Source organism: Ailuropoda melanoleuca, chromosome 16 (genome assembly GCF_002007445.2).
Source record: "Ailuropoda melanoleuca isolate Jingjing chromosome 16, ASM200744v2, whole genome shotgun sequence".
In the NCBI taxonomy this organism is placed as follows: domain Eukaryota; kingdom Metazoa; phylum Chordata; class Mammalia; order Carnivora; family Ursidae; genus Ailuropoda; species Ailuropoda melanoleuca.
This window is the reverse complement of record NC_048233.1, coordinates 27,025,815-27,051,451: the sequence shown is the minus strand read 5'-3', so window position 1 is coordinate 27,051,451 and position 25,637 is coordinate 27,025,815. Positions and strand designations below refer to the sequence as shown.

Below are 25,637 nucleotides of genomic sequence, written 5' to 3'. Positions count from 1 at the left end.
TACCCAGTTACTTAGCTGCAAAGCTGTGATTGGAACCCGGGGAACCTGGCTCCCGAGTTCGTGCATATGGCTTAGTAACCTGTATTATTCACTTAAAATATATTCACTTAAACATCCTTCCATGCCACTAACTATATCTCTATAGTAGCATTTTAAGTGGTTTTTCAGTGTCCATTTGTTATATGCCCTATTTTACCATAATTCATATGTACCTTAATTTAAGTACCAAGTTCAGTGTTGCTGGGCATTCACTTTTTCTCATCTTAGCAATTTTAAATAATTCTGTGATGAATATTTGTGAAGAAATCTGTGTTCACCTGCTTACTGGGAATACAATGAATTGATTGTTAAATCTCATTTTTAAAAGTCGATATTTCTCAGTGACCCACATTTCTTCTTAGATTAAAAGAGTCTTGATCTTGTTTTCCAGGAGCGTGGACCAGCATCATGTTGGGGAATGTTTCCCTCCCACCACTTCTCCCTTCTTCTTGCTGCTCAGTTTGTTTCTGGGGACCTGTGCGATGCTGGTGAAAGAGACAGGCATCACGGTGTTTGGAGTGTGCTTGGTGTATGATTTCTTTTCCCTATCCCACAAGCAGGAGAAATCGTAAGTCATTTTAAAGTTTTGATATCAAGCAGTGCATGTGCAGAGAAGAATTACTTAAATAAATCGTTCTGAAACTTTCAGTAAAAAAAGAAAGTATAACATTTTGTTGAATGTAGCCTTACCTTAGACCATAAATTAATAAGGCTTGTTTTGTTAAGATAAATGCATTGGTTATGTTCAAACTCTTCACACTTTATAAAAATCAATGAGGACTGCGAAGATTTTGTGAGCCCCAGATTTGGAATTGGAAAGTATGTTGATTGCAAGTTTATATTGCTAGGTTGTGTTGGTTGCATACTTGAGAATCCTGATTCACAAAGAGAAGTGGTTGCAAACGGTAATAGTTTCTTAATAGCTTGTCTTGAATGCCTGCATTCAAGTGAGTGTTATCCATCAAAAAGCACTGCTGAGTTGGGGTTGCTTACTTGTTCTAGGGGTGATGCTGTTACCTAAGGGTTTTTGGCAGTCTTGTTTTGGAATTCCATAAAAGGCCAGTCTAAACCATATAGGAGGACTTACATGTTATATTTAAATTAAAGCTCAACTTTATTTAGTAGCCCATTTTCACTTAAAGAGTTTCAGCACGTTCATTATATCCTGTAGATTGTAGATGGTAAGAATGCTATGGCGTATTAAAAGGTGAAGCACATACTATATTTTTCTTCCTCTATCAAATCCATGATTACTAACAATTTGCCGTGCAGACCCCATTTTTCAGTAATTATAAGGCCCTTACTTTTGAACTTTTAAAAAATGTGGTTGATTTATTCTTCTGCTTTATCCGACAAAAAATTTTTAGCTTTAAAAAAACCCTCCCTTTTTATCCCATTCCCTACCTCTTTATACTCCTTGACATAAAGATAAGAACAGTGTTACTGAGTGGCAACAAGCTGAGATGAGTCATTAAATTCTGATCACCTTCCTGCCTGGGCGTGCTTAGAGATAATTTAAATAGACTTTAGTGCTCTATTGGCCCTCTGTAAATCTCAGAGGCGTGTAAAAGGAAGGAGCTCGGTTATCATTTTGACCTAAGCTCATGCCAAGAAAGCTGTGAGCCAGAGGACCTCCCCTTGGCTTATATGAGAATGCCTTGCCTCTCTGTCCTCTCAGCTGATGGGAGGGATTGTGGTGCAGGCCTTACTTTTTGCAGGACGACCTAGCAACCCGTCCTGTTCCCACTTCCTTCCTGCATCCTCTGTAGGATGCTGCGTTCTAACCCCTTTCTGCTCTGCCTCACTGACAGCACAAGGATGTGACAACTGACTGCATACCCTCCTCTGCGGTCCAGTCCAGAGCGATTTTAACCTCATCATTGAAGTCATGTCTCCTTGGGTCTCTGGACCCTCCAGCCCACCATTGCCCATATACTCCTTTCTGCTTCCATCTGGTCACCGTTGAAGCAGGCCTTTTTCAAAAGGGATAATTGACTCTCTTATTTCTTTAAGAATTGTTCCTGACCTTCATATACTGAACTGCTGGAAGTTCTGTGGGAGGGATCATGGTGCTGGTATATGCTCAGAAGTTGCACAGCTCCTAGTCCCTGCCTTGGTTTTTCCTCACTTTCGGCCCTCACAGCCAGCAGCTCTGCAGAAGTGGAGACATTCATTCATTCTTCCCTTCATCCTTCTATCCACCCACTCAGCACATACTCATTCTGTGCCCGGCCAAGAAGGAGAGAGATTCTTCCCTGCGGGGGCATATACCATACTGGGGGAGACAGGCATTGTGTAAGTAATTACATGAGTAACTGATGACAGTTGCGAACAGCGGTCAGAACGGAGAGCATGTGCCAGGGAGACCTGGCCAGTAACGGTTAAGATCTCTTGAGTTCTAGCCGCATGCAGGGCACGTGCCACACCATCTACAGGCATGAAGTCACTTAATGCTCAGAATAACTGTTAGCCTCATTTCATAGAGGAGCAAACAGAATCACAGAAAGTGACCACTCCAGAGTCACCGCATGCCGGGTGGAGCCAGGATTTGGATCCCTGTCTGTGTGACTCGGGAGCCAGAGGCTGGCCCCCAAGTACTTCTGCCTCCGAGGACGGAACACAGAGCAGACACCCAGACATCTCCCAGGACATCTGCTGCCCAAGGCCTGGGCTCACATTTGTACCATGAGATCAGCCCAGACGTTCTGAGTGTAGCAGGGGTCATGACCTGTTTGAAAATCTCACAGAATCGTGCCCCAGAATAATGTACACACACACAGTTCCACACAAATTCGTAGGGCTGTCCTCCCACTCTGTCTGTTCATTTAGAATAAACGTCTTGGCATGAGGGTGTTCTTGAGGTCTTTTATCGTACATTCAGGCAGCAGGAAAGAAACAGTGACGAAAACAAATGTTGGAAGCCTTTCTACGGGAAGAGCAATTTATTCCTAAATTTTAAGATTGGGCCACAGGAATGGAGTGGGATTTCTTTGATTTGACATCACCGTTAGGAAGAAACATTTCAGTGAAAGATCAGTTCCTGAAAGTTGAATTTTTTACTTTTCTTTCTTTTCTAAAAATTTGGATATCATTTCCAACATGAGGAGAATAACATTCCCTGACTCCAGTCTCTTACCTCTTTCTCTGAGAGTAACCCCAATCCTGAATTCATCACTTTTCATTTCTATGGTTATTTTCATGCCATTACTTAATATGCATATACCAGTGAATATCAAATAGTATTTTTTAACGTATTTTTGCAAACTTTATATAAATAGTATCACCCGCTTTTCATTTAACATTGGGATTTTGAGATACATCACTGTGGATCCGTGTAGCTGTAGTACATTCATTTTAACTGTTGTGTAGTATTTAATTATCACAATGTATCTGTTTTTCTGTATTTGTAATTTAGGTTACTTGCACATTTTTTCCTATTATAAACTATGTTGCAGTGGATTTTGTGTGTGTGTGTGTGCAAATACATGTGGGTTTCTCTCAGGCATAGAAGTGGAATTGCTGGGACCACGGAGAGATGCACGTTCACTGTGTCCTATACTGAATCATTGCTCTTGAAATGATGGCAGTGACGCCTGAGAAACCCCTTTGCTTTGCACCACATTTTGCGCATCACTTCATAGTGTCAGACGTTCTAATTTTTTCCCATTTGGTGGTTATGAATTCAACCTCAGAGGATTCATGAAAGAAAATGTAATCAAGGTACATTGGATAGATCAGCTACGAACAGTATTTTACAAGATAATAATTATGTAAATCCCGAATACCACTTCAATCAAATATTTTGAAAGAAATCTCTTTGGAGGATGAGGGGTGAAGAGGGTGTGTGAAAGTGTGTGTGCGTGCACGTGTGTCTGTGTGTGTGCGTGCACGTGTGTCTGTGTGTGTTGGTGACCGTGTAAGAGGGACTGAGACCTAGTCTTCTATAGTAGTACTTTAAGATAAGTTCTAAAATAAAAAAATAGTGTTATAATTATGTTCTTTTCAAAACATTGTGATACATACCAGAAACAAAAGAGCTAAAAGACTTGAGAATGGTTGCTTCCAGGGAACAGGACTTGCAAGTGGGCCAGGGGGCTGTTATTTCTTGTTGCAAGTCTACTCACTCTGTCTGACTTTCTTTCCCCTCAGTGCCACTTGCACAGTTAGGAGCAATGGGGTCATCCATCAGCGCGGCCCACAGCAGCCTGCGAGCCCTCAGCCCCCCTCGCTGCCCGCGCACCCTCACCGGGAGAACGGGAAGCAGCATCGATTTCCTCACCGAGGAGCTTGGGGTGGCTGCCACTCCCCGTCGCCACCAGAACCTAAGAGCAGTGGATTCCCAGTGTCTCCTCGAGCTGTGTGGTCCCTGATGAGGTACTGAGCTGGGCTCCCCATGCCCGTTTTCACCCTCCAGCACCACCTGGTGTAGCGTGGGTGGGCGGAGAAGTGAAGTCCTGAGTGAGTGTCTCGTGACTGCCCCCCTCTCTCCCTGTTTCCCTCTCTGCTCCTCCTCTTCATTCCTCCCGTTTCCTGTATGAGATTAGGTAGGAAAGGAGTGGCTAGAAGAAGCAGCTAGACGCCCCACTGTGTGCCTTGATCTGGAAGCACAGGGTGAGGTGTGGGTCTGTGAAGCCGCACTTAAGGACAGACACTTGACTGTGTCCCTGGTGGAAGAGCCTTGCGTTGGAGAGCAGGCACCCTCGGAGCCTGGGGGTGTGGGGGAGGACTGTGTACTGTGTTGCCCTGGCCCCCCCCCCCGCTCTTCTTCTGTGTGACAGGAATTTATTATGGCGCGAGTATGGGAGGAAGCCCAGGGGACTCTATTTCTCGGAAAGATTTTTGAGGATACAGGACAATCTTTTCTAAAGCATGTAGTTTTCTTTCTTTTAAAAAATATTTTGATCCAGCCATGAAAATTAACATAGATTTGTCAGAACGGGTCCTCACTAAATTAGGTTGCCTCTAAAATAGCTTGAACCATGGGCAAGTCAGAATTTAATAACGATGGAAATTAGGTTCATCCTTTTAGCACTTTACCACTTCACATTGCTGTTCTTATTCCTCTTTGCAGTCCCAGAAAACCCTGATTATTTCCACCTTTGTCTGTTTTTGGATCTTGCTCCATTCATTCATCAACAAATAGCTATTAAACATCTGTCACGTGCCAGGCACTGTTCTGGGCACCAGGGATGTCCTGGTAGATAAGGAGGACAAAGTCCTTACTCTTGCTTAGTTTCCTCTCCAGTAGAAGAAGACAGACACTAAATAACCGCCAAGAAATGAACAGTGTGATAGAGAGTGATGGGCCGGCCTGACCTGGCTAAGTATGGGTTGGTTGGTCAGGCAAGGCCTCCTGAATTCTTGTAACGACAGGAGGAGCTCGTCGTGCGAAGACCTGCCAAGATCTGGGCAGAAGATTCTAGACTTGGGGTAATGAACAAGTGGGAGTTGGAAGGGGCAAGGTCAGGGAGTGGCCAGGCCCAGATAATGAAGGGCCCTGTTGGCCATGAAATCAAGTTTGGATTTTATTCTGGGTGGCAAGGGAAGAATTTAGAGGTTTCTTGTTTGTGTTTTGAGTGTGGAGAGAAATGATTACATTACTTTTTAAAAATGTTCACTGGCTTCTTTGTAGTGCTTGATGGAGGGGGAAGATTAAAGCAGGGAGGAGGGTTCAGAGGCTTTTATACAGACTGAGTGAAAAAGAAAGGTCTTGGCCAAGGGTGACAAGGGCTGGGGTGAAGTGCTGTCTTGGATTTGGGACATCTTTTGGATATAGGTCCCACAGGACTTGCTGATGCTTGGGATGAAAGGGAGGGGGTTAAGGGAAAGGCAGCAAATGAGGATTTGGGGGTTTCTGGCTTCAACAGTTGGGTGGATGGTGTTGCCAGTTACTAAGATGGGAAGGCTGGGGAGAAATAGGTTTTCTGAGAATCAGGGGAGGATGAAATCACAGAGGTGTATGAAATTTCTGTGGAAGGAAGAAGAGAGGTGAGAGAGAGTCCTATCATGGATGAAATCTTTACTTTTTTATGGAGGGCTGTGGAGGAAAAGAAGACAGAGCATTTTAAGGAAATTATGAATTTTTTAAAGAAAGGCCAAGGAGGAGAAAAAAGAAGAATTAATAGAATATTGGAGACTGAAGGTGGCTTCAACACGTGACTCTCATGAAGGAGGGACCATGTTGGACTTCACTCACATTTGTATCCCCAGTTACTTTCATAGTATCTGGCTAATCTTAGTTGCTCAAATATTTGTGAAATGACTAAATTAATGAATTGATGGGAAAAAGTATTGGAATTAAGCACAGAAAGAACATTTTCAATAAATTTGGCAATGAAGGAATGGTGGAGGGGCGCCTGGATGGTTCAGTCGGTTAAGCATCGGACTCTAGGCTTCGGCTCAGGTCATGATCTCAGGGCTGAGAAATCGAGCCCTGTGTCGGGCTTCACATTTGGCGGGGAATCTGCTTCAGGATTCTCCCTTTGCGCCTCCCCCCTGCACTCTCTCTCTGTCTCTCTAATAAATAAATCTTTTTGAAAAACTGAGGGAATGGTGGAAAAGGATGTCATCTGGAGGTGTATTAGGTCTTTGTTTTCATATTTTAAATTTGATGGACGTGTGTCTACATAGATAAGTTGTAGAGAGCAGAGATGAAAGACATTGCAGCAGAAAGGGATGGATGAATTATGGATACCGGGGGGATGCTGCCGAATGTCTGATACCTGGCTCTCCAAAGAAAGGAAAGCCTGACTTGCAGAGTTCTCCAATTTCCTGTAAATACTCCTACCGCGGCTCATTTCAGGCTACAGATGTGACGCCACTGACCGTGGAGTTGGGGGCACATGTGCTGAAGCCCACCGTTGTGCAGTGTTTCCACTGCCTCATGGACCACGGACATAATCTCAAGGGCAGAGGTAATAGTGAAACAAAGTACACTAATTAATATGATTTTTAAAGTTTTTAAGTTGAATTTTTAGGAATAGCTGTGCTTAATAACTGGCTTGCAGAATTCCTAAAAATTTAATAGTCATCTTCTGCAAGTGCAGGGTCCCAGGAGAGGACTTAGCTTAGAGGAGGAGGCTGGACACCTGTGTCGCTTGATGTGGAGCTCGCTTCTCTGTCAAACTCCCGGGAGGTAGAAAGATTCTTGCAATCATCCTTGGACCATAGATGAAGCACCTTTTGACTTGCTTTGATATAGGGTTTGGTGCTAACACGTTGAATCAGATGACATTCTCTTGTAGGTTACATTTTTTTTTTTAACCCTGAGCATCAGGGTATTTATTTCAGAAATGATGGTGTCTGACGAGCAGTATACAGCATAGCTGGAACTGGGTCCGAGTTTTGCAAAGTTACTGCGTTTGTGGGCAAGAAGGACCATTTATTTTCCTTCCTTTGGGAAGTTGTCATATATTTTCCTTCTTTTGAAAGGAAAGGTATTATATTTTTGAGTATACATGTGATTAGTATTAAAATTATTTTTGAGAACTATGCACGAACTTTTGTCAGAAACTGGTCAAATAAAAGTCCAAGAAGGTTAGTGCTGTCCTGGTTTGTAAGATCTGCAGACGGTGTTGCAGTCAACGGCTCCTTTTCTTACTTGATCCTGGATAAGACGTGATCTCCGTGAGCCTATGTTTCCTTTACTGTGACCCTTTACTCTCCGAGTGGTTGTCGGTACTGAGAGCGACAGCCCAGGTAAGAAGCAGGTGAACGGGTACCTGGCACACAGGTGGCAGCCAGCCTCCTGAGGATTACTAGTTTAATATTATAATTATTCTCTGTCCTGTGTGGGTTTCTGGACAGCAGGTGCCTCATGAAAATGGTGGACCTACAGGATGCGGGCAGGGGATGAGACGTTTGTGTGGGATGGGTTTTCTTTTTTGTTTCTTGATCGAATGTCAAGCCTGTTTGCTAGTACACATTTGTATTGCGTGCATGGCATTAGTCTGACAAAAAATTGGGCTGAACACTGGTCACTTAACGTTTTCAGAAGTTACCACGCACAGGGAAAGATCCCAACCCAGGAAAAAAAAAAACGTATTTATTCTGTTGCTGGGTTTTCTGCATGGTTTGGTGATTGACTTATGGGTAGAAAGTGCACTAAAAAACTTCAGACTTAGGGTACACACTCTGGAGTCAGATAAAATTTCAGTTGATACTGTGTTTTACTGAATTACTCCGTGTGAAATGAATGTTTTCTATGTAAACATTCCTTCCCTTATCTCCTTCATTATGTTAAATTCACGCACACATGGATACGTTTTATTTTTCACATTGGAAAGGTCAGTGAATTCTCTATGGAATCTTATCTTCATAACTCATATCGGCATTTTTATATAACTGTATAGTCACCTATCATGTGTGTATTTGATTGATTTCATATTTAAATGACAGTGATCACAATAGGCATTGAAGAACGGTTCTTGGCTCAATAAATTCTTGCTCATTTCCTCTTTTGTTCAGCGGCATCTGTCGTGGGTCCTTCACTCAACAGTATTTACTGAGCAGATACTATGTGCCAGACACCATTTTTGGTGTGAAGAATATGGCGGTGAAGAAAACTCAGCCCTGCCCTCATGGAACTTGGCCGGATGACGATCACGGTGTTTTTACTTAAAATGAGCTCATTTTTCTACCTTTGTGGGCAATGCAGGGGTTAGATTTCTCACTTCAGTGGGTCTTAAAAGTTTTTCTTGTAAATACCTTACACATAGGTATGCAAATCAAGAAGCTAAGACAGGTTTAGGACTGGAGAACAATTTGGCGCTAAAGTGAATTTGTGAGGTAATTAAATTCAGGGGACTTAGGGAGGCATATAAATATTTTGACCTTCACGGACGGAATGGGTAACTGATCTTTTAAGTGTCGTTTTAATGCTTGATTTCTGGAGACCTTGCATTGTACTCTTTTTCCCCAAAGTAAGAAATGCTGTGCAGATTAAACTCCTAAGGTGGGATTTTGAACTTTCATCCGCACATAGGATCCTGTGAGTAGGGCAAGGGTGTTGCAGATCATAATTAATAGTCTCATCTTAGCTTTGAGAGAAACTTCATGAGCTGGCGAAGTGTGTTATGCAAGTGACAGCAGAAAAAATCTGTTGAAAGCCTGTATCACTAATGACTGGGTTCTCTTTTGTCCCCCCTCTCACCCCCAGTTTTACACACTTTTTCTGTTGACTGCTTTCAGATGAGCCATTTTCAATCTTATCCAGCTGCTGCTTTCCACAATGAAAAGACCAGGGGCGCCTGGCTGGCTTAGTCAGGAGGACATGGGACTCTTCATCTTGGGGCTGTAAGTGTGAGCCCCACGTTGGGTATAGAGATTACTTAAAAATAAAATCTTTAAAAAAAATTACACGACCTCATGAAAGAGGTATGGAGAAAATCATCCAATGGTTACAGGTGAAGTTTGTGGGTTCATAATAACAAATACACTCCCTTACTTTAAAATCTCTTAATGCAGGAGTGAACCTCAGTGATGAATCCATATTGAGAACACAGATCACCTCATGGAAGTAGATAGTAACTAAGATTTTATTATAAAGACACTGCAAATTCTTCAGTTGTTGCTTATCATTTTTTTCCACTTTGCTTTGTTTAAAGATGAACTGAGCCACATTTTGCTAGAGAATTTTCTCTCTTCCTCAGTGGTATAAATTCTTTGGTCTTTAGTTATTCTTGGATGGCTGTATCCAGATCACTATGACTTATTTCGGGGAGGCAGGCATGTGATGGGTGGAGGGTCCAAGAAAGCAATAACTTAGGCTGCATTTTATAAAGACACTAACCAAACCAGCTAGCATAATTATTGTTAAAATTATTTATTATAAAACCACTGTATAACTGTTTCCCCTCTCAACCTATCCTCTGGGCACAGTATCTCAATGATACCTCTCCTGACTTTTGTCCCATACACCCTGAGCTTTGTCATAGTTTGTCAACTTCTTTTTAACATAGTGAACTGACCATAGCTTTTGCTAAGACCCCGTGGTACCTTTGGATGTCAGTGAACTGCAGACATGCTTAGTGAATGCTTAGGCACTGGAGAAAGGAGGTGAGTGATTGCTGTAGACATCTGTCTTCCTCCCATAGAGAAAGAACTATTTTACTGGGAAGGGTGAACAAATGGTGGTGTTTTGCTAGAGGAATGATGGAAAGGGTGGGATATTTCTTTTAAAAGATGTTAAAATGTAAATTAAAAAGTTATTTTTAAGTCTGTGTTATGGGTTTCTCAATTAGGAACTGTGTTTATTGCAATACTATCATTCATGTGCCTTTAATGTTCATTAGTAGGGTCGACTTACCCAAGCTGGGCTTTCAGATTCTTTCAGAGTAGCTTTTCTGAAATACAGAACTTACCAGAAAAGCATTCTCTTGTGTGGATAGAGAACTAGAAGAGAATTGTTTTTTCCTTTTACTGTTTCCTAACCATGAGTTGAGGTTGATATTATTCTTTTTGAACCAGGCCTAGAGTATGTGGTGAGGCGGGAATTATCTTGATGAGTTCGTCTGAAAGCTTATCGTAATCTGCTTTGGTTCTCGAACTGAGCTCAGCACTAAAATGGATCATTTCAATAAAGTGTTCCTTGGATTCATTCAGAACTTAGCACTAAAAGCTTCTTCCAAATAAATCACATGCTAAGGAGGCAAAATTCCTTTTAATTTATTGGTAGCAGTTGGTAGAGTTCCTAACTGCTGACAGCCCCTGGTTCGTTCTGTTTAATCTTGATTGGGTACTGATTCTTGGCAATCTTCAATCCCCTGTGAATTTCAGTCGTAGATGATAAGTTCTTTCCTTTCTCAGTGTAGAGCAATCAAGCTTAGGCATCTGCTTTCCAACTGGTTGCACAGGGACATATGTTGAAAGAGAAAACTATCAGAACATAGGCATTTCTTGTTGGCATGCAGTTTTGTCATTGTCACAATAGGCTCTTCATAGAAGAGGATCCCAGGCCTCCTGCTTCTCCCTCCGCTCACCAGCCCTGTAGGGAGCACTCCACCTCTGTCCTGTGTGGTTAAGAGGCTGCATGGCTTCCAGGCCACCAAACAGCTCTCCCGTCTTATTCAGAGCACAGCAAGGGCTCTTAACGATGTTTAGGGAGTTTACTGCTGATTTCTTTGCTCTTTTTGTTAATGCTACTGATCCAGCTTAATAATTTTTTTCTCTTTATCTTTTTAAGTGTTAGCCTGCTGAGTGGTTATAGAGTGATCATAATAGCACTATCAGTTCATCTTAACATTGTAAACACTCAGGGTGTATATAAATAACTCTTTCGCGAGAACCTTGTGCGATGCCAGGCGATCCGTTCGTGGTGGCTTCCGATAATTGGGTGGGATTTTTGGTTTGTTGTTCTGAAAATTGTCTGCTACAGGTTTTGATCTGGTAATACATTTGTAGATGGAATGTAAGAGAATCTTAAAAATATACATGCTTGAGAAACACTTTTTTTTTAAAATTCAAGAAGAGTTTGGAATTGTGGAAATACAAATGATTTGAAACTTCCGTTCTGCAGAAGCAAGCAACATGATCATGCTTTTCCAAATCCATGTCAACATTAGAGGTGCCACTGTCGCCCCCGCGGGGTGTGTACTTAACCAGCCGCCGGAGATCATGTTACAGGTTTTATGGGTAGCTTACAAGTTTAAGCTTGAGGGAGACAGTGTCCAAGGACCGTGGGCTCATACCAGAGTGCCTGGGTTCGAGTTCTGTTCCACTGCTTACCACGTATATGGTCTTTGGCCAATTCCTTCAACTCTCAGTGTCTCCCGTTTCCTCGTGGGGAGGCGGCAGCCCTACCGGTACCTACCCCATGCGGTTATTGTGAGGAACGAACGCATTCATATAGGAAAAGACTTTCAAATAGTTTTCATTAACGGTCGTGCTAGGATTTAGCTCTTCTTGCCCCTCATGCTTACATTATGCCAAAGCCAATGTGGAAGACTTTTTGTTTAGAAATCTTCTTTTTAGTCCAGTCACCTTTTCTTTGCTATATTTATGAAAGAAAGTGGTATAGTCTTGCTTTTACTTGTTTGTGATATTTAGTTTTCTCGTTTTCACGAGTTTATAATATTTTAAAGGGAAATGATTACACAAGAAAAACATTCTTGTACCCATGATGGAAAGTTCAGTGAAGTTTAACAGGAAAGTAGAATTCTCATGTTAACACTTATTCTTGACTAACGAATACCATGATCATTATGAATAGTCTCAAAGATGGGTTTAGAGCTATTCTTAGTTTATGAGTCTAACTGTCGACTTTTTAAAACTCATAGTTTTTATGTTTTTAGAATTACTACAGAATAAAACATCACTTTAGTAAACAAATCATTAGGTTGAAAATAAAATAGTCTTAATGTATCGGTTTTTTAGGTAGGCGATCAGATAACCATATAGGAGGATGTGTTTCATGTTGTAGATTTATGAATTTTTAATGCCATTCATGTTATTCAAACCATGATCTTTATTACTTTATATATAATGTAGAAAATACGTATTGATTTTGAAATCACCCAAAGCAGCTGTCTCCATGAGGAGCCTGGCATTAAAGATTTGCTTGTAATGATTTAACCTCTGAAAGTATCGGTAAAGTGTTTAAAGGGAACATAAGTATGGATTTTTAGGGAATGAAGGCGATTAATATATCATAATTTGGAAAAAAAATAAACCAAACACAAACAACCAGCCAGAGATGGACGGAGGGGAGGAAGAATGTTTGTCTCATGTTAACAGCGAGACATGCCCTCAGTCCCTAATGAATAAACACTACATTTCAGCTTTTGAGTGGTAGAGCTTTCAATTCCTGACAGTTACATCTTAATCATAGATTTTTTTTTCATACTTTGCGTTTGGCTCCTTAAGTAATTTTTCTCTGCGAGTGTGAAAGGAATGTGACTTTGTGTAAAGAATTATGATCTGTACTGCAATTATGATGAATTTTTTTGATTTAAAAAAGTTGTCTAGGGGCACCTGGCTGGCTCAGTCAGTGGAGGGTGAGACTCTTGATCTCAGGGTTGTGAGTTCGAGCCCCACATCGGGTGTAGAGATTATTTAAAAAAAAAAAAAGCTTAAAAAATTAAAAATAAATAAGTCGTCTATTTACAGTTTGGGTTTTCAGGCAAAGTCAGTGAAAGACTGTGCATTTATCCTCAGTGCAATTTGTTTGTCTCTTCTTTACAGTGTATAATTTACAGCTTCAAAGGATAGGTAAACCTTTCAGATAAATCAAGATTGGGTGCCAATCTCCAGTTATTTTTAAGCAGAAAATACAGGTATGATAATCGTTGATGGCAAAGAGAACATGATGTCTTGAACACTGAAACTGTCATCGTTGTCCCTCATTGCTATTTGTGAAAAGTCTCAACGATGTAGGGTTGCTGATAGGTTTTTGTTTTTTTGTTTTTGTTTTTTTTTGGAAAGGGAAGAGTTATTTCCCAGGGTGGGCTGTGGGTGCAAAGAAATCAGAGGCAGCACTGGGTGTAAGGAGCAGGGCCTGGTTGGTGGGAAACCTGGGTTCACTCTGATTCTGATTTGCTGGTGTCCTTGGGCCAGTTACTTTACTGCCCTGGATTTTGTTTTTCTTACCTGTGACCTAACACAAGGGAGACAGGGTGGACTGGTTTCTGGTCATTTGACAATACTCTCTCTGAGGTCTGTTTTGGCAAGACCCTTATGAGACTGTGCTGTCACTGTTCCTCTTTGTGTCTTCCATGGGCACGTGTGGGTTGGAAGGAGGTGGACCCTGAAAGGAGACGACATGGAGAAATGACCATCAAGAGGGGCTCTCAGAGTAACTAAATGGACAGTGGAGGAAATTTTGCTAATGTGTATTTTGTTATTTTCTCATTTCCTTTTCCATCTTGAATTCTTGATGACCCAAAGTCTTTAGAACTGAAGTTAAATGTCTGGATGAAAACTGTTAATAGGGAAAAAGGTGAAGTTTTGCCTTCAGTCACCCTGGTTGTAATCAGGGCTGTGCCTTTGGAAGCTGACTCCTGCTGCTAACTCTTCAGAGGCAGTTTGTTGATTCATTTCATTAATCAACATCTATTAAACACTTAGCGTAAAAATGTCTTAGGGATCATTTGCTTGCAAAGAACAAACCTTCTGAAATGTTGCTTAAGCAAACTGAGGTGCTCGTTAGAAGGACACGCTGGAATGTAACAGCACCCCAGCATGGAAACTGAGCCTGGGTTTGGGACACAGAAACTGGCAAAGTCAGTACATTTATTTTTTGCCCCTCTTTGGGGCTTCGTGGTCTTTTGCCTTTTAAAAACTCCATGTTGTTTTCCTTTCCCCCTCTTTTTAAAGACTGACTTTTCTTAATTTGATGAGTGCAGGGCTGCCTCAATCCTAGCTTCATACAGTCTCTCAGTTTAATTCTGCGTAAGAGATGGACTAGAATCACTGTGTGTCCTGACTCCACATTCCCAAAAAGGAGACTGATCCGCCCAGCGTCGATTTGCCTGCAGCCCAGGGGAGAGGTCATACAGCTAGAAAGATGAGGTCACCTATGGTGGTAAGTGCAGTTAGATATCTGCACACTGAAGGATGGGATACACAGCATAGCGTAGCTTGTCAGCCTGGAGATCTGGCTTGAGCTGCGTCTTCACAGATGAGACAGTGAACTGAAGAAAGGCAGGACGGCTTTCCAGGCAGAAAGGACAGCATGAGGGAGAACACGGCTGCGCGAACCTGCAGAGTCCGCATGTGTGTACGTGTGTGTATATGTATACATCCACGTGTGCTCCTGTGTGTGCATGCATGTATGTATGTGCACATATGCGTGTGTGTGTGTGTACGGCACCAAGCAGCTCAGGATTCGAGTAGTGGGAGATGAGGCTGAGAAGGTTGGCAGGAGCCCTGTCATGGAGGAATTTGGGAGAGACGCCAAGGGACTTTGACTCCTGCATGTGAAGGGCAACAACAGGTGCAGGGGCGTGCTCGTCTTTGCTTTAGACTCGTATGTATGAGGAGTCTGATCATAAAGCCGGATGGAGCATATAACTTAAGTGAAGATTAAAACACTCAAACCATTTGATATTAATTTGTATACTTTTGAGAACGACAAAGCAGTAATTCTGAGATTTTTAACGTATTTGAATCCTGCATATTTGTGAAGCCTCCATATTTTCTCTTTATCTGTTAAGACTGTACCTTCTATAAAATTTTCTCTACACGTTTTTGTCATTTTGGGAGAATTCTTATATTTAAGGTAAGTTACCAGGAGCCTTAAGAGTGCATTTGCCCATGGTAGGGAGAGGCTATCCCATTTATCCACACCTGTTAATTGATTTAAGCCTTTTCGATTTATGATTTTCTTCTAAAGAATAGAAATTAATGGAAATTTCGTGGAGGTGATAAACCCTTCCTATTATGCATTCAGTATGCAAAGTTTGATATAATTTTGATTTCTGGTTTCTGATTAAAATCATCATTTCTTCTTATGTGTATTGTGTCCAAGCAGCTGTTGTGTTTTGTATTGGCACAGATAATTGCTTTTCTACTTGGCAAAGAAAATGAGCAGATGCAAAACAAATATCTTTTCCTGGCACGGTCGATTGGAAGCTCTGCAGTCCAATGTTGACGACGTTTTCCTAAGTGATACAGCAAGTGCAGCTCAATGTCAGACTGCAGCTATTAACTGCCAGGAATTCACTTTGGCCAAGATAAATTCTGACCAAGTTTGTATATTCGACTGAGGTTTCGAACTTAAATATAAGAAACACAGTTTAGATTTCACATAAGGAAAATAGTATGTTGACATTTGAAGGCCTTTCTTGATGCAATTGCCCCCGAAAGTGATTCTTGAACTTCCTTCATTGTTCACCTTTAATCATGCTGGAACAGCGGTACGTACGCTCGGCAGTTAGGTGCATGGCTCCTGGAGTCACACAAAATGGATTTAAGTCCCAGAGTTCGCATTTCATAGCGGTATAAACTTGGATTAAGTGGTTTCCACATCCATAAAATAGGAATAATCAGTTCTTATAAATGGCATGAAATATTTAAAGCATGAGGCCCAGTACAACACAGGCCCCATTAGCACTTGTGCACTAATCTGAAAATGTCCGCTCTCTCTGCATTCGGGCATGGGGGAGAGTCGCTGTCTATGTAATATAGCTGTGGTGCTGCTTGTCAGTGTCTTGACAGTTCTAGCTTAAGTAGTCATTGCCTCATTCCATTGGAAGGTAAAAGAGCCAACATGGATTGCCTATTTCAAGCCAGGAGAGAAACTTTTTTTTTTTTTAATATTTTATTTATTTATTTGACAGAGAGAGACAGCCATTGAGAGAGGGAACACAAGCAGGGGGAGTGGGAGAGGAAGAAGCAGGCTCCCAGCAGAGGACTCTGGGATCACGCCCTGAGCCAAAGGCAGACAATTAACGACTGAGCCACCCAGGTGCCCCAGGAGAGAAACTTTTAATTGTCACCAAGTCCTTGGGAAGTAGGTCTTCCCACCACATTTACATGTATGTGAAAGGCAAGGCTCACAAAGATTGCATAATTTTCCCATCAGTACATAGCTAGAATGTGGAAGATCCAGGATTTGAACCCACATCCATTTGATTCTACTATATTGGTTAGCACGGCCAGGTCCCTTATCATGTTTTCTGGAAAGATTTACAAGAAACTTCTAGAAAGGACTATTATGGGGAACGCAGAAGGATACTGGGAGCATCAGTCTGTTCCTTTTTTCTGCATTGCATGGAGCCTGAGTGGCTTGACCCCATTACATGTGGGTGTGATGATGCTGTGGTTGGCTCTTGGCTACGTCCTCATCACGCTTTAGTTACATGAGGGGATTTCACTGTTTATAACACCCAGCTTAGCACTCTTTAGAAAACCATTCTTCGCTTTAAAGTGAAATGCTAGGTGGGATGTGTCACATTTCACCTGTAAGCAGTCATTCAATACCGTTTTTCAAAAGTCCTGTAAGGCAACGGTGCACTAGCTGTTCGGTAATAGATGCAGTCCTGGGTCCTGATGATTGTATCTGCTGAGTTTTCTGCTGGATGGTTGTATCGCCCTTCAGGGAAACATCTCTATGTGGGACATTTCTGAAAGACAGATCGTGTGTGTGTGAGAGACAGAGGAAGGTAGAGGTACTATTGTTTTGTGGATTTTTTTTTAAAGATTTTATTTATTTATCTGACAGAAAGAGAGTGCGCATAAGCAGGGGGAATAGCAGAGGGAGAGGGAGAAGCAGGCTCGACGTGGGGCTGGCCTGGGATCATGACCTCAGCCGAAGGCAGATGCTTAACCATCTGAGCCACCCAGATGCCCCTGTTTTGTGGATTTTTAAAAAAGATTTTATTTATTTGAGACGGAGAGCATGAGTGGGGAGGCGCAGAGGGGAAGGGAGAAAAACTCCGAAGCTGACTCCACACTGAGCACGGAGCCCGACATGGGGCTCGAGCCCAGGACTGTGAGACCATAGCCTGAGCTGAAACCAAGAGTCAGACGTTTAATTGACTGAGCCGCCCAGGGGCTCCTGCTTTGTGGACTTTTGATTGGGACTTAAAAAATTACTGTATATAAGAATATTTCTCAACCATAATAGAAGAATGGAATCTTGCCATTTGCAATAACGTGGGTGGGCCTAGAGGGTATTATGCTAAGTGAAAGACAAAGAAAAATACCATAGGCCGGTGGTAGGTATTAAGAAGAGCGTGTGTTGTGATGAGCACCGGTGTTGCATGCAACTAAGGAATCATGAACACGACATCAAAAACTATACTGTACAGTGGCTAACTGAACATAGAAAAGAAAAATACCATAGGACTTCACTTACATGTGGAATCTGATAGACAAATAAAAATGAAAAAACAAAAGCAGAAACAGACCCATAAATACAGAGAACAAACTGATGGTTGCCGGGGGTTGGGGGTGGGGGATGGGCAAAATGGGCGAAGGAGAGTGGGAGGTTCAGGATTCCAGTTCTGGAATGAATACGGCATGAGGATGAAAAGAACAGCATAGGGAATGATGGTATTGTAATAGTGTGTGGTAGCAGTGGTTACACTTGTGAGCACAGGGTCGTAGTTGCTGTCACTAGGTTGTGCACCTGAAACTAATGTAACATTGTGTCAACTGTACTTCAGTTAGAAAAAAAAAAAGAAATAATGTAAAGAAACTCAAGTAAAGCCCTGTAATGAATATGAGAAAAAGAGTTCTGTCCCTGAAGAATTTGCTCTTACAGAAATCTAAACAGGGATGAGTACTTTGGGAAACTGACCGTTTGCTATCCTGGATTAGAAACACGGAAACACTATGAACTCTGAGTGGTGATCAAGCGTGAGGGTCCCCTCTGAGCGTATGTAGGCAATGGTAAAAGTACCCACCACCAAGAGAATCTCAAAAAGGAAATAACTTGCTGAACCTCAAAAAAACAAACATGAACTAGAGATTTTAAAACAGAAATCATGAACCCTGCTATGACACTCTTAAGATAAAGGAGAAAATGAATTGGAAACTTGTACTGATACACTATGGCCCAGTGTTGTTTTCTCAACTCATTTCATCATTCAATTGATGACTCGCTCCTTCATTCAGTAATTATTTATTGTTTACCTGTTTTGTGCCTCATTAAGGAGTAGGGAAATAATGATGAATAAACAACACATACACAAGAAAAAAAACCCCAACAGAGCTAATGCGAATCCGTGAAACCATTCACTGTGGGCACGCCAAAGCGGTTCATTGTGGTCACAGTGCTGCACTAGTCAGTCATTGTTGTTTTTAACTTAAGTTTTTTAGAGCAGTTTTAGGGTCACAGCCAAGTTGAGAGGAGGATACAGAGATTTCCCGTCAGCCTGCCCCCACACGTGCATAGCGCCCCCATTATTAACATCACTCACCAGAATGGTACGTTTGTTACTAGGATGAGTCTACACTGACATGTCATAACACCCATTGTTCATGGTGCACATGAACATTCTTGGAGTTGTACTTTCTGTGGGTTTGGACAAATGTATAATGACATGGATTCATCATTATAATATCTCACAGAGTATTTTTCCTGTCCTAAAAATCCTCTTTGCTCCCCTGTTCATCCCTCCCCAGTTCCCCACCCCTGGAAACCACTGGTCTTTTTACTGTCTCCATAGTTTTGCCTTTTCCAGAATGTCATATAGTTGTAATCATACAGTATGCAGCCTTTTCAGATTAGCTTCTTACTCTTAATAATATACATTTAAGTTTTCTCCATGCTTTCTTCTGACTTGATAGCTCAGTTCTCTTAGTTCTAAATAGTATTCCATTGTCTGGATGTCCCACAGTTTATCTGTTCACCTACTGAAGGACATGTTGGTTGCTTCCAAGTTTGGACTGTTATGAATAAAGCTGTTATAAATATCTGTGTGCAGGTTTTTATATGGGCATAAGTTTTTAGTATATGTGCTGCTGAAGCGAGCACTATATGGGCATAAGTTTTTAACCCCTTTGGATAAATATTATAGAGTGCAATTTGCTGGATCCAGTGGTACGTGTATGTTTAGTTTTGTACCAAACTGTCTTCCAAAGTGGCTGTTTTGCATTTACAGTAGCAGTAAAACCGGAGCTCCTTTTGCTCCACATCTTCTTCAGTATGTGGTGTTGTCAGCTTTTGAATTTTGGCCATTGTAATAGATGTATAGTGGTATCTCACTGTTGTTTTTGTTTTCAGTTCCCTGATAACATATGATGTGGAACATCTTCTCATACCCTTATTTGCCGTCTGTATATTTTCTTTATGAGGTGTCTGTTAAGGTCTTTGGCCCATTTTTTAATCAGATTATTTTTTATTTTTGAGTTCTAAGATTTCTTTATGTATTTTGGATAATAGTCCTTTATCAAATGTGTCTTTTGAAAACATTTCCTCCCAGTCTGTGGCTTGTTTTCCCATTCTTTTAACGTTATTTTTCACAGGGCAAAAGTTTTTAATTTTAATGAAGTTCCAGCTTATCAGTTATTTCTTCATGGATCATGCCTTTGGTGTTTTATCTCAAAAGTCATCTCCATATTCAAGCTCATCTATGCTTTCGCCTATGTTATGTTCTCTTCTAGGGGTTTTATAGTTTAAGTTTAAGTCTGTGATCCATTCTGAGTTAATTTTTGTGAAATCTGTAAGATCTGTGTCTAGATTTAGTTTTTACATATGGATATCCAGCTGTTCCAGTACCATTTGTTGAAAAGAATATCTTTCCTCCATTGTATTGGCTTGCTCTTTTGTCAAAGATTAGTTGATTATGTGTATGTGGGTCCATTTGTGAAATCTTTATTCTGTTCCATTGATCTGTTTATCTGTTCTTTCACTAATACAATACTGTCTTGATTATTGTGGCTCTGTAGGAAGTCTTAAAGTTGGGTAGTGTTAGTCCTCCAACTTTATTCTTCTCCTTCAACATTCTGTTGGCTACTCTAAATTTTTTTCATCTTCATGTAAACTTTAGAATCAGTTTGTCAATATCCACAAGATAATTTGCTGGGATTTAGGTTTGAGATTGCATTGAATCTATAGATGAAGTTGGGAAGAACTGAATTTTTGTCAATATTGAATCTTTCTGTCCGTGAACTTGGAACAGCTCTCCATATATTTAGTTCTTTAATTTCATTTATCAAAGTGTTGTAGTTTTCTTCATATAGATCTTATACTTATTTTGTTAGATTTATACCAAAGTATTTCATTTTTGGGGGTGCTAATGTAAATGGCATTTTGTTTTTAGTTTAAAATTCCACTTGTTCATTGCTGGTATACAGGAAAGCAATTGATTTTTATATATTAACCTGGTATCCTGCAACCTTACTATAATCGCTTATTAGTTCCAAGAGGTCCTTTTTTTTTTTTTTGTCTATGCCATTGGATTTTCTACATAGATGATCACATAGTCTGTTATTCATATCATTAGTTTTTATTTTTATTTTTTTAGAAGAGAAATTTTAAGTATGGAAGGCTGCTTTTGTTTTTTTCCTTTTTTTTGGTCTGAGAAATTTAAAATATTCAGGCAAGTATGAAAAAGTAATTATAACAAGTACCCATATTATGTTTGGTCATGTTTATTTCCAGGATTTTTTTTCTTTTTTCCTCTAAGGAATGGAACTGTATTGGTATAGCCAAAGTCTACTTTAACACTGCGTTTGGTCCCATTTCCTTTGCTGTCTCCTCAGAGGCAGTGCCTGTCCTGGGTTTTACATGTACAGGCTGTTTTCTAAGACCACATCTTTCCCACTTAAATTATGCTTCAACAATGGTTAATCTGGTCGTATAGTCAATTTCCACATAGAAGATGGATTGAAAGTTTTTATGTGGCTGAGGAAAAAATGTACCCATGGGAATCTCCAGGTTTTACCTTATTTTGATCTCCTTTTTTAAAAAATATTTTATTTATTTGTCAAAGAGAGAGTGCACACAAGCAGGGGGAACGGCAGAGGGAGAAAGCAGGCTCCTTGCTGAGCAAGGAGCCCAGTGGGGGACTCGATCCCAGGACCCTGGGATCATGACCTGAGCCGAAGGCCAAAGTTAACCAGCTGAGCCACCCAGGCATTCCTAGTTTGATCTCCTTAACCTATGTCTATAATAGACCTGAGGAGTATCTTTGGATCTGGAATAATCCATGGAGATCTAATCTGGGAAAGCCCCAAATTATGTGAGGCTGACTCAGAGAGTTCTTATTTTCTCCTGCTTTCTTGTCCCTTGTAACAACATCTGCTGTACGGTTGATTCTCAGCCCAGCATAGGTGGGTATGGCTCTTCCAGCCCCTGACCCCAAGACCTTCCTGATCCCTTAGTCCGTCTGAGCCAGCAGGGGCTCTTAACAGTGCTCAGCTCAGCTTTTGAGGTCTTGCACTGGAGTTACAAGTGCAGTCAACATTCTTCCTTGTCCATCAACTTTTATGCTAGAATGTTTTATGAAATGTCATCACCTCAATGAGTGTAACTTTGCAGGTATTCACTAAACACCTGCTAAATGATGAGGTGACAGTTCTCTTATTGGATGGAATACTGAATTCCAATAACTAATTCTCCAGACTATATTGAGTATAATTAGTAACAGTAACTGACATTCATTGAGTATTTGCTGTATTCACACACTGTTTTAAGAGCTTTACATATATTAACTCACTTAATCGTCATAACAACCCTATGGTTTGAAGCCATCGTGGTCTGTATTTTACTGGTGCGATAATGGGGACCCAGGGAGGATAGTAGCTTGCCCTGAATAACAGAGCTAACATACGTGAGGAGCCTGCAAGTCACATTCCCACAGCCTGGCTCCAACGTCTTTACTCTAAAAATCAATTCACTGTATTTTTCCTCTGCAAAGAGAAAGCTGGTTTTGGTGAAAATTTCAGAACCTCCAAAAGAGATCAGGTTGCCAGTTTGAAGATGCTCCTGTTTGCAGACTGCAGAAGGTTATATGCATTCGTGCCTTCACGAGGGTCCAGCCTCCCGAGTGGGTGTTGGTGTTGCCTTCCGTCATGGGCTTCACCTCTGCTCCCCTAACTCAGGTTCATTCTGGGCTTTAATGAGAACACGTGGGTATATGATTGGTTGTTTAACTATGAGATATCTTTAACTAGTTTGGGACAGCCTAGTTATTATGGTAGAAGTGAAATGCTGTGGAGAAGCAGAACTCACACAAACAGATCTACCAAATTACGTTCTGACTGTGTTTACAACCAGTTGGAATAGCCCCAGAGGTTCCAGATAATCCCCTGAATTGTAGTATGGTTTAAAGTGGCAGTAGATGTCTTGAGGCAGAAGGATTCATGCCTCCTAGAAATATTGACCATAATAACATCTGTTGTAAAAAGCAAAGGAAGAAAATAAAACTCCAGATGATCAATATTGAAATAAAGTAAAATTAAGTCATTTTTTTAAACGAGCTTTGTGAAAAATTGCTAGCGGCAGTCCAATATGAAAAACATGGCAAATTTGTGTATTCTTACAAGGCCTTTTGCTCAGATATTTCCATAATGTGATTCATAATACATATATATTTTCCATTTGGTTTGTGGAACTGTCAAAGTAACTTACGATCTTCTAGCTTTCTGCCACAGCCCAAAGGAAGAGTGTGCCAAGTGTGAGGGAGTGAAAGGAGGAGGACTTATATTCCGGGAAGGGGTCAGGGATTCATCCACGTGAAAAATTTTTGCGTCTCCTCAAACCCACTTGAAAAAATCAGAGCGTGTAAATTATTCTTCAGAAGGCATGTGGCCTTATGAGAGGCAGGCAGGGGATGCCTGGGTGGCTCAGTCAGTTGAGCGTCTGCCTTCGGCTCAGGTCATGATCCCAGGGTCCTGGGATAGAGTCCCCGCAATCGAGCTCCCTGCTCAGCGGGGAGGCTGCTTCTCCCTCTCCCTCTGCCGCTCCCCCTGCTGTGCTCTCTGTCTCTCTCACTCAAATAAAGAATTAAAATCTTTTAAGAAAATAATAAAAATTAGAGACAGGCAAACTGTGTTCAGCAGAAATAAATAAGCCCTGTGGATATCACAGTGATACCTCCCTGAGGTTTAAGAGACACATGAGAATGTAAGAAGGCAAAAGGCAGTGCTGGATTAGGAAAGAATGAATCACAGTTTAAATAGGTACCTTTTGTCTGCTTGGTGAGAAAGCAGATGTACCAACGTATATTTTAGGGCACATTAAGTTCCTGGGTTGAGTGAGAGAGAACAGGGATCATTGCATTATGCAAACATACAAAGACTCCAGCAGTAATATCAGAAGGAAGTTATTTTCTTTAGTGAAATGTTGGATATATATCTTTAAAGAAAAATAAGTAAACATCTTCACGTGCATTAATGTTCTGTGGAAACTGCAATAAAAAAATGGCCTTAGGTTGTCAAAACAAAGAAATGGGAAGCTTCCCAAGAAAAACAATAGAGTGACTGCAGAGCAGCATTGAAACAGGTGAAGAAAAGAACATGATGTGCCGTGTACAGAAAAATTATTGATGGCTCAGAAACTGAGGGGAAGACTGATAAGGAGTGAATAGAAAAGTAGCTCATAAGAAATTCAAGCTCACACCGAGGCATAGAGCCAACCTGATTGCAAATTCTGTCAGGTTGCAACCAGGAGAGGGAGAAGGCAGAATGTGTGCAGAAGATGGAAATTTTTTTTATCAAAATGTGTTAATTCTGGAAGAAAAAGAGACATGAGTGTGGCAACAGCTGGGACCTTCATCTACCTCTTGAGAGGTAGGCATCCCTATGCCATCAAAATGGCTGTTGATCTTTGACCTTGGGGATAAAAAAATGTGATTAATAGGGGCGCCTGGGTGGCTCAGTCGTTAAGTGTCTGCCTTTGGCTCAGGGCGTGATCCCAGCGTTCTGGGATCAAGCCCCAAGTCAGGCTCCCTGCTCAGTGGGAAGCCTACTTCTCCCTCTCCCACTCCCCCTGCTTGTGTTCCCTCTCTTGCTGCGTCTCTCTCTGTCAAATAAATAAATAAAATCTTTAAAAAAATGTGATTAATAAATAAACTTCCTAGAAAATATTAAGGGTTCCCCTTTTATTATGGCTTTTATGTCAACCAAGGACATTCTCACCATGCTGCGCAGACAGCGTGGCCCTGGGCCTGGGCAGGCTGACTCTGGTGAGTGTGGTTACCCTCTCGGGGCTCTGGGAAGGCGGGAAGGAGAGCGTGAGGCAGTGCTGGGGCCAGACTGCCTGTTTCTGACGCCCCTCTGCCACCCAGGCCTTCTGCGACCTGGCAAGTTAGTTCATCTCTTTATGCCTCCATTTTGTTTGTAAGATGTACCCGATGGAGTTGTTTTCAGGGTTAACTGGATCATCGTTCGTGCCTTGCATTCTGTGTTTAACCATGTGCTGGTTGCTTTTTCTTTCCTTATCTCACTTAAGCCTCATCATAACATATCCGGGTTGGCTTGATTATATCCATGTTTTACCTGTGAGATAACTGAGTTCAGAGAAGATGACTTGTCAAGGGTAACATCATCAGCATTTGAATCCAGGTCTTCCTCCACACGTCCTTGTTCTCTGTGCTCTGGAGTTTAACATGAGCAGACGTGGGGAACTGACACTGGGGACAGAGGTAGTCTTTGTTCTGGAAGCCCTTGGGTGTTACAGAATGATGTGGGTGGGTAAGAAGTCAGTTCAAATCTGTACTGTTGCATTGGGGAGGGGGCATAAAGGGGTGCGGTGGATAGGGCTGGTTGGGGCTTGCGGTGTTGCTTGACAGACAAGGAGATCATCATGTCACTCTACACCACAGCCCCCTGCAATGGTGAGACAAACTCTAGACCCCTCGGTGAGGCTAATAATAGAAACAAGCTTAAAAAACCTCTCTTTATCCCCAGATACATGCTAAGCACTGTGGTAAGAGTTTTATTATTTATTGCTTAAAGAATTTTTTTGAGATAAGTCCTGTTATTATCAACATTTTATGGATGTGGAAACCCAGGGTGGTAGGTAGCGGAAGTAGGTTTAGAACAGGATTTGTCTGGCCTTGGAGGCAATCTCTGAATCTCCCATAGTGCCTTTCTTTTGGCATGCGGAGACAGATTGGCTGTGAGCCCATCGCTTTATCTTCCTCTCCCAATGCTTTCCTACTGGAAGGGTTTTTACTCAGCCAAATGTCTGTCCTTGCTTCCACTGAACT

The 25,637-nt window shown here is 41.5% G+C and overlaps 1 protein-coding gene across 1 annotated transcript in view; it reads left to right on the top strand.

The window, feature by feature from the left end:
- The window catches only part of TMTC1 (transmembrane O-mannosyltransferase targeting cadherins 1), a 274,127-nt gene that overhangs the window by 31,911 nt on the left and 216,579 nt on the right, over window positions 1-25,637 (top strand). Inside the window, exons 4-5 of the mRNA XM_034646018.1 lie at window positions 431-607; window positions 4,189-4,413. Coding sequence (XP_034501909.1) covers window positions 431-607; window positions 4,189-4,413 — 402 coding nt within the window. The remainder of the gene's footprint in view (window positions 1-430; window positions 608-4,188; window positions 4,414-25,637) is intronic.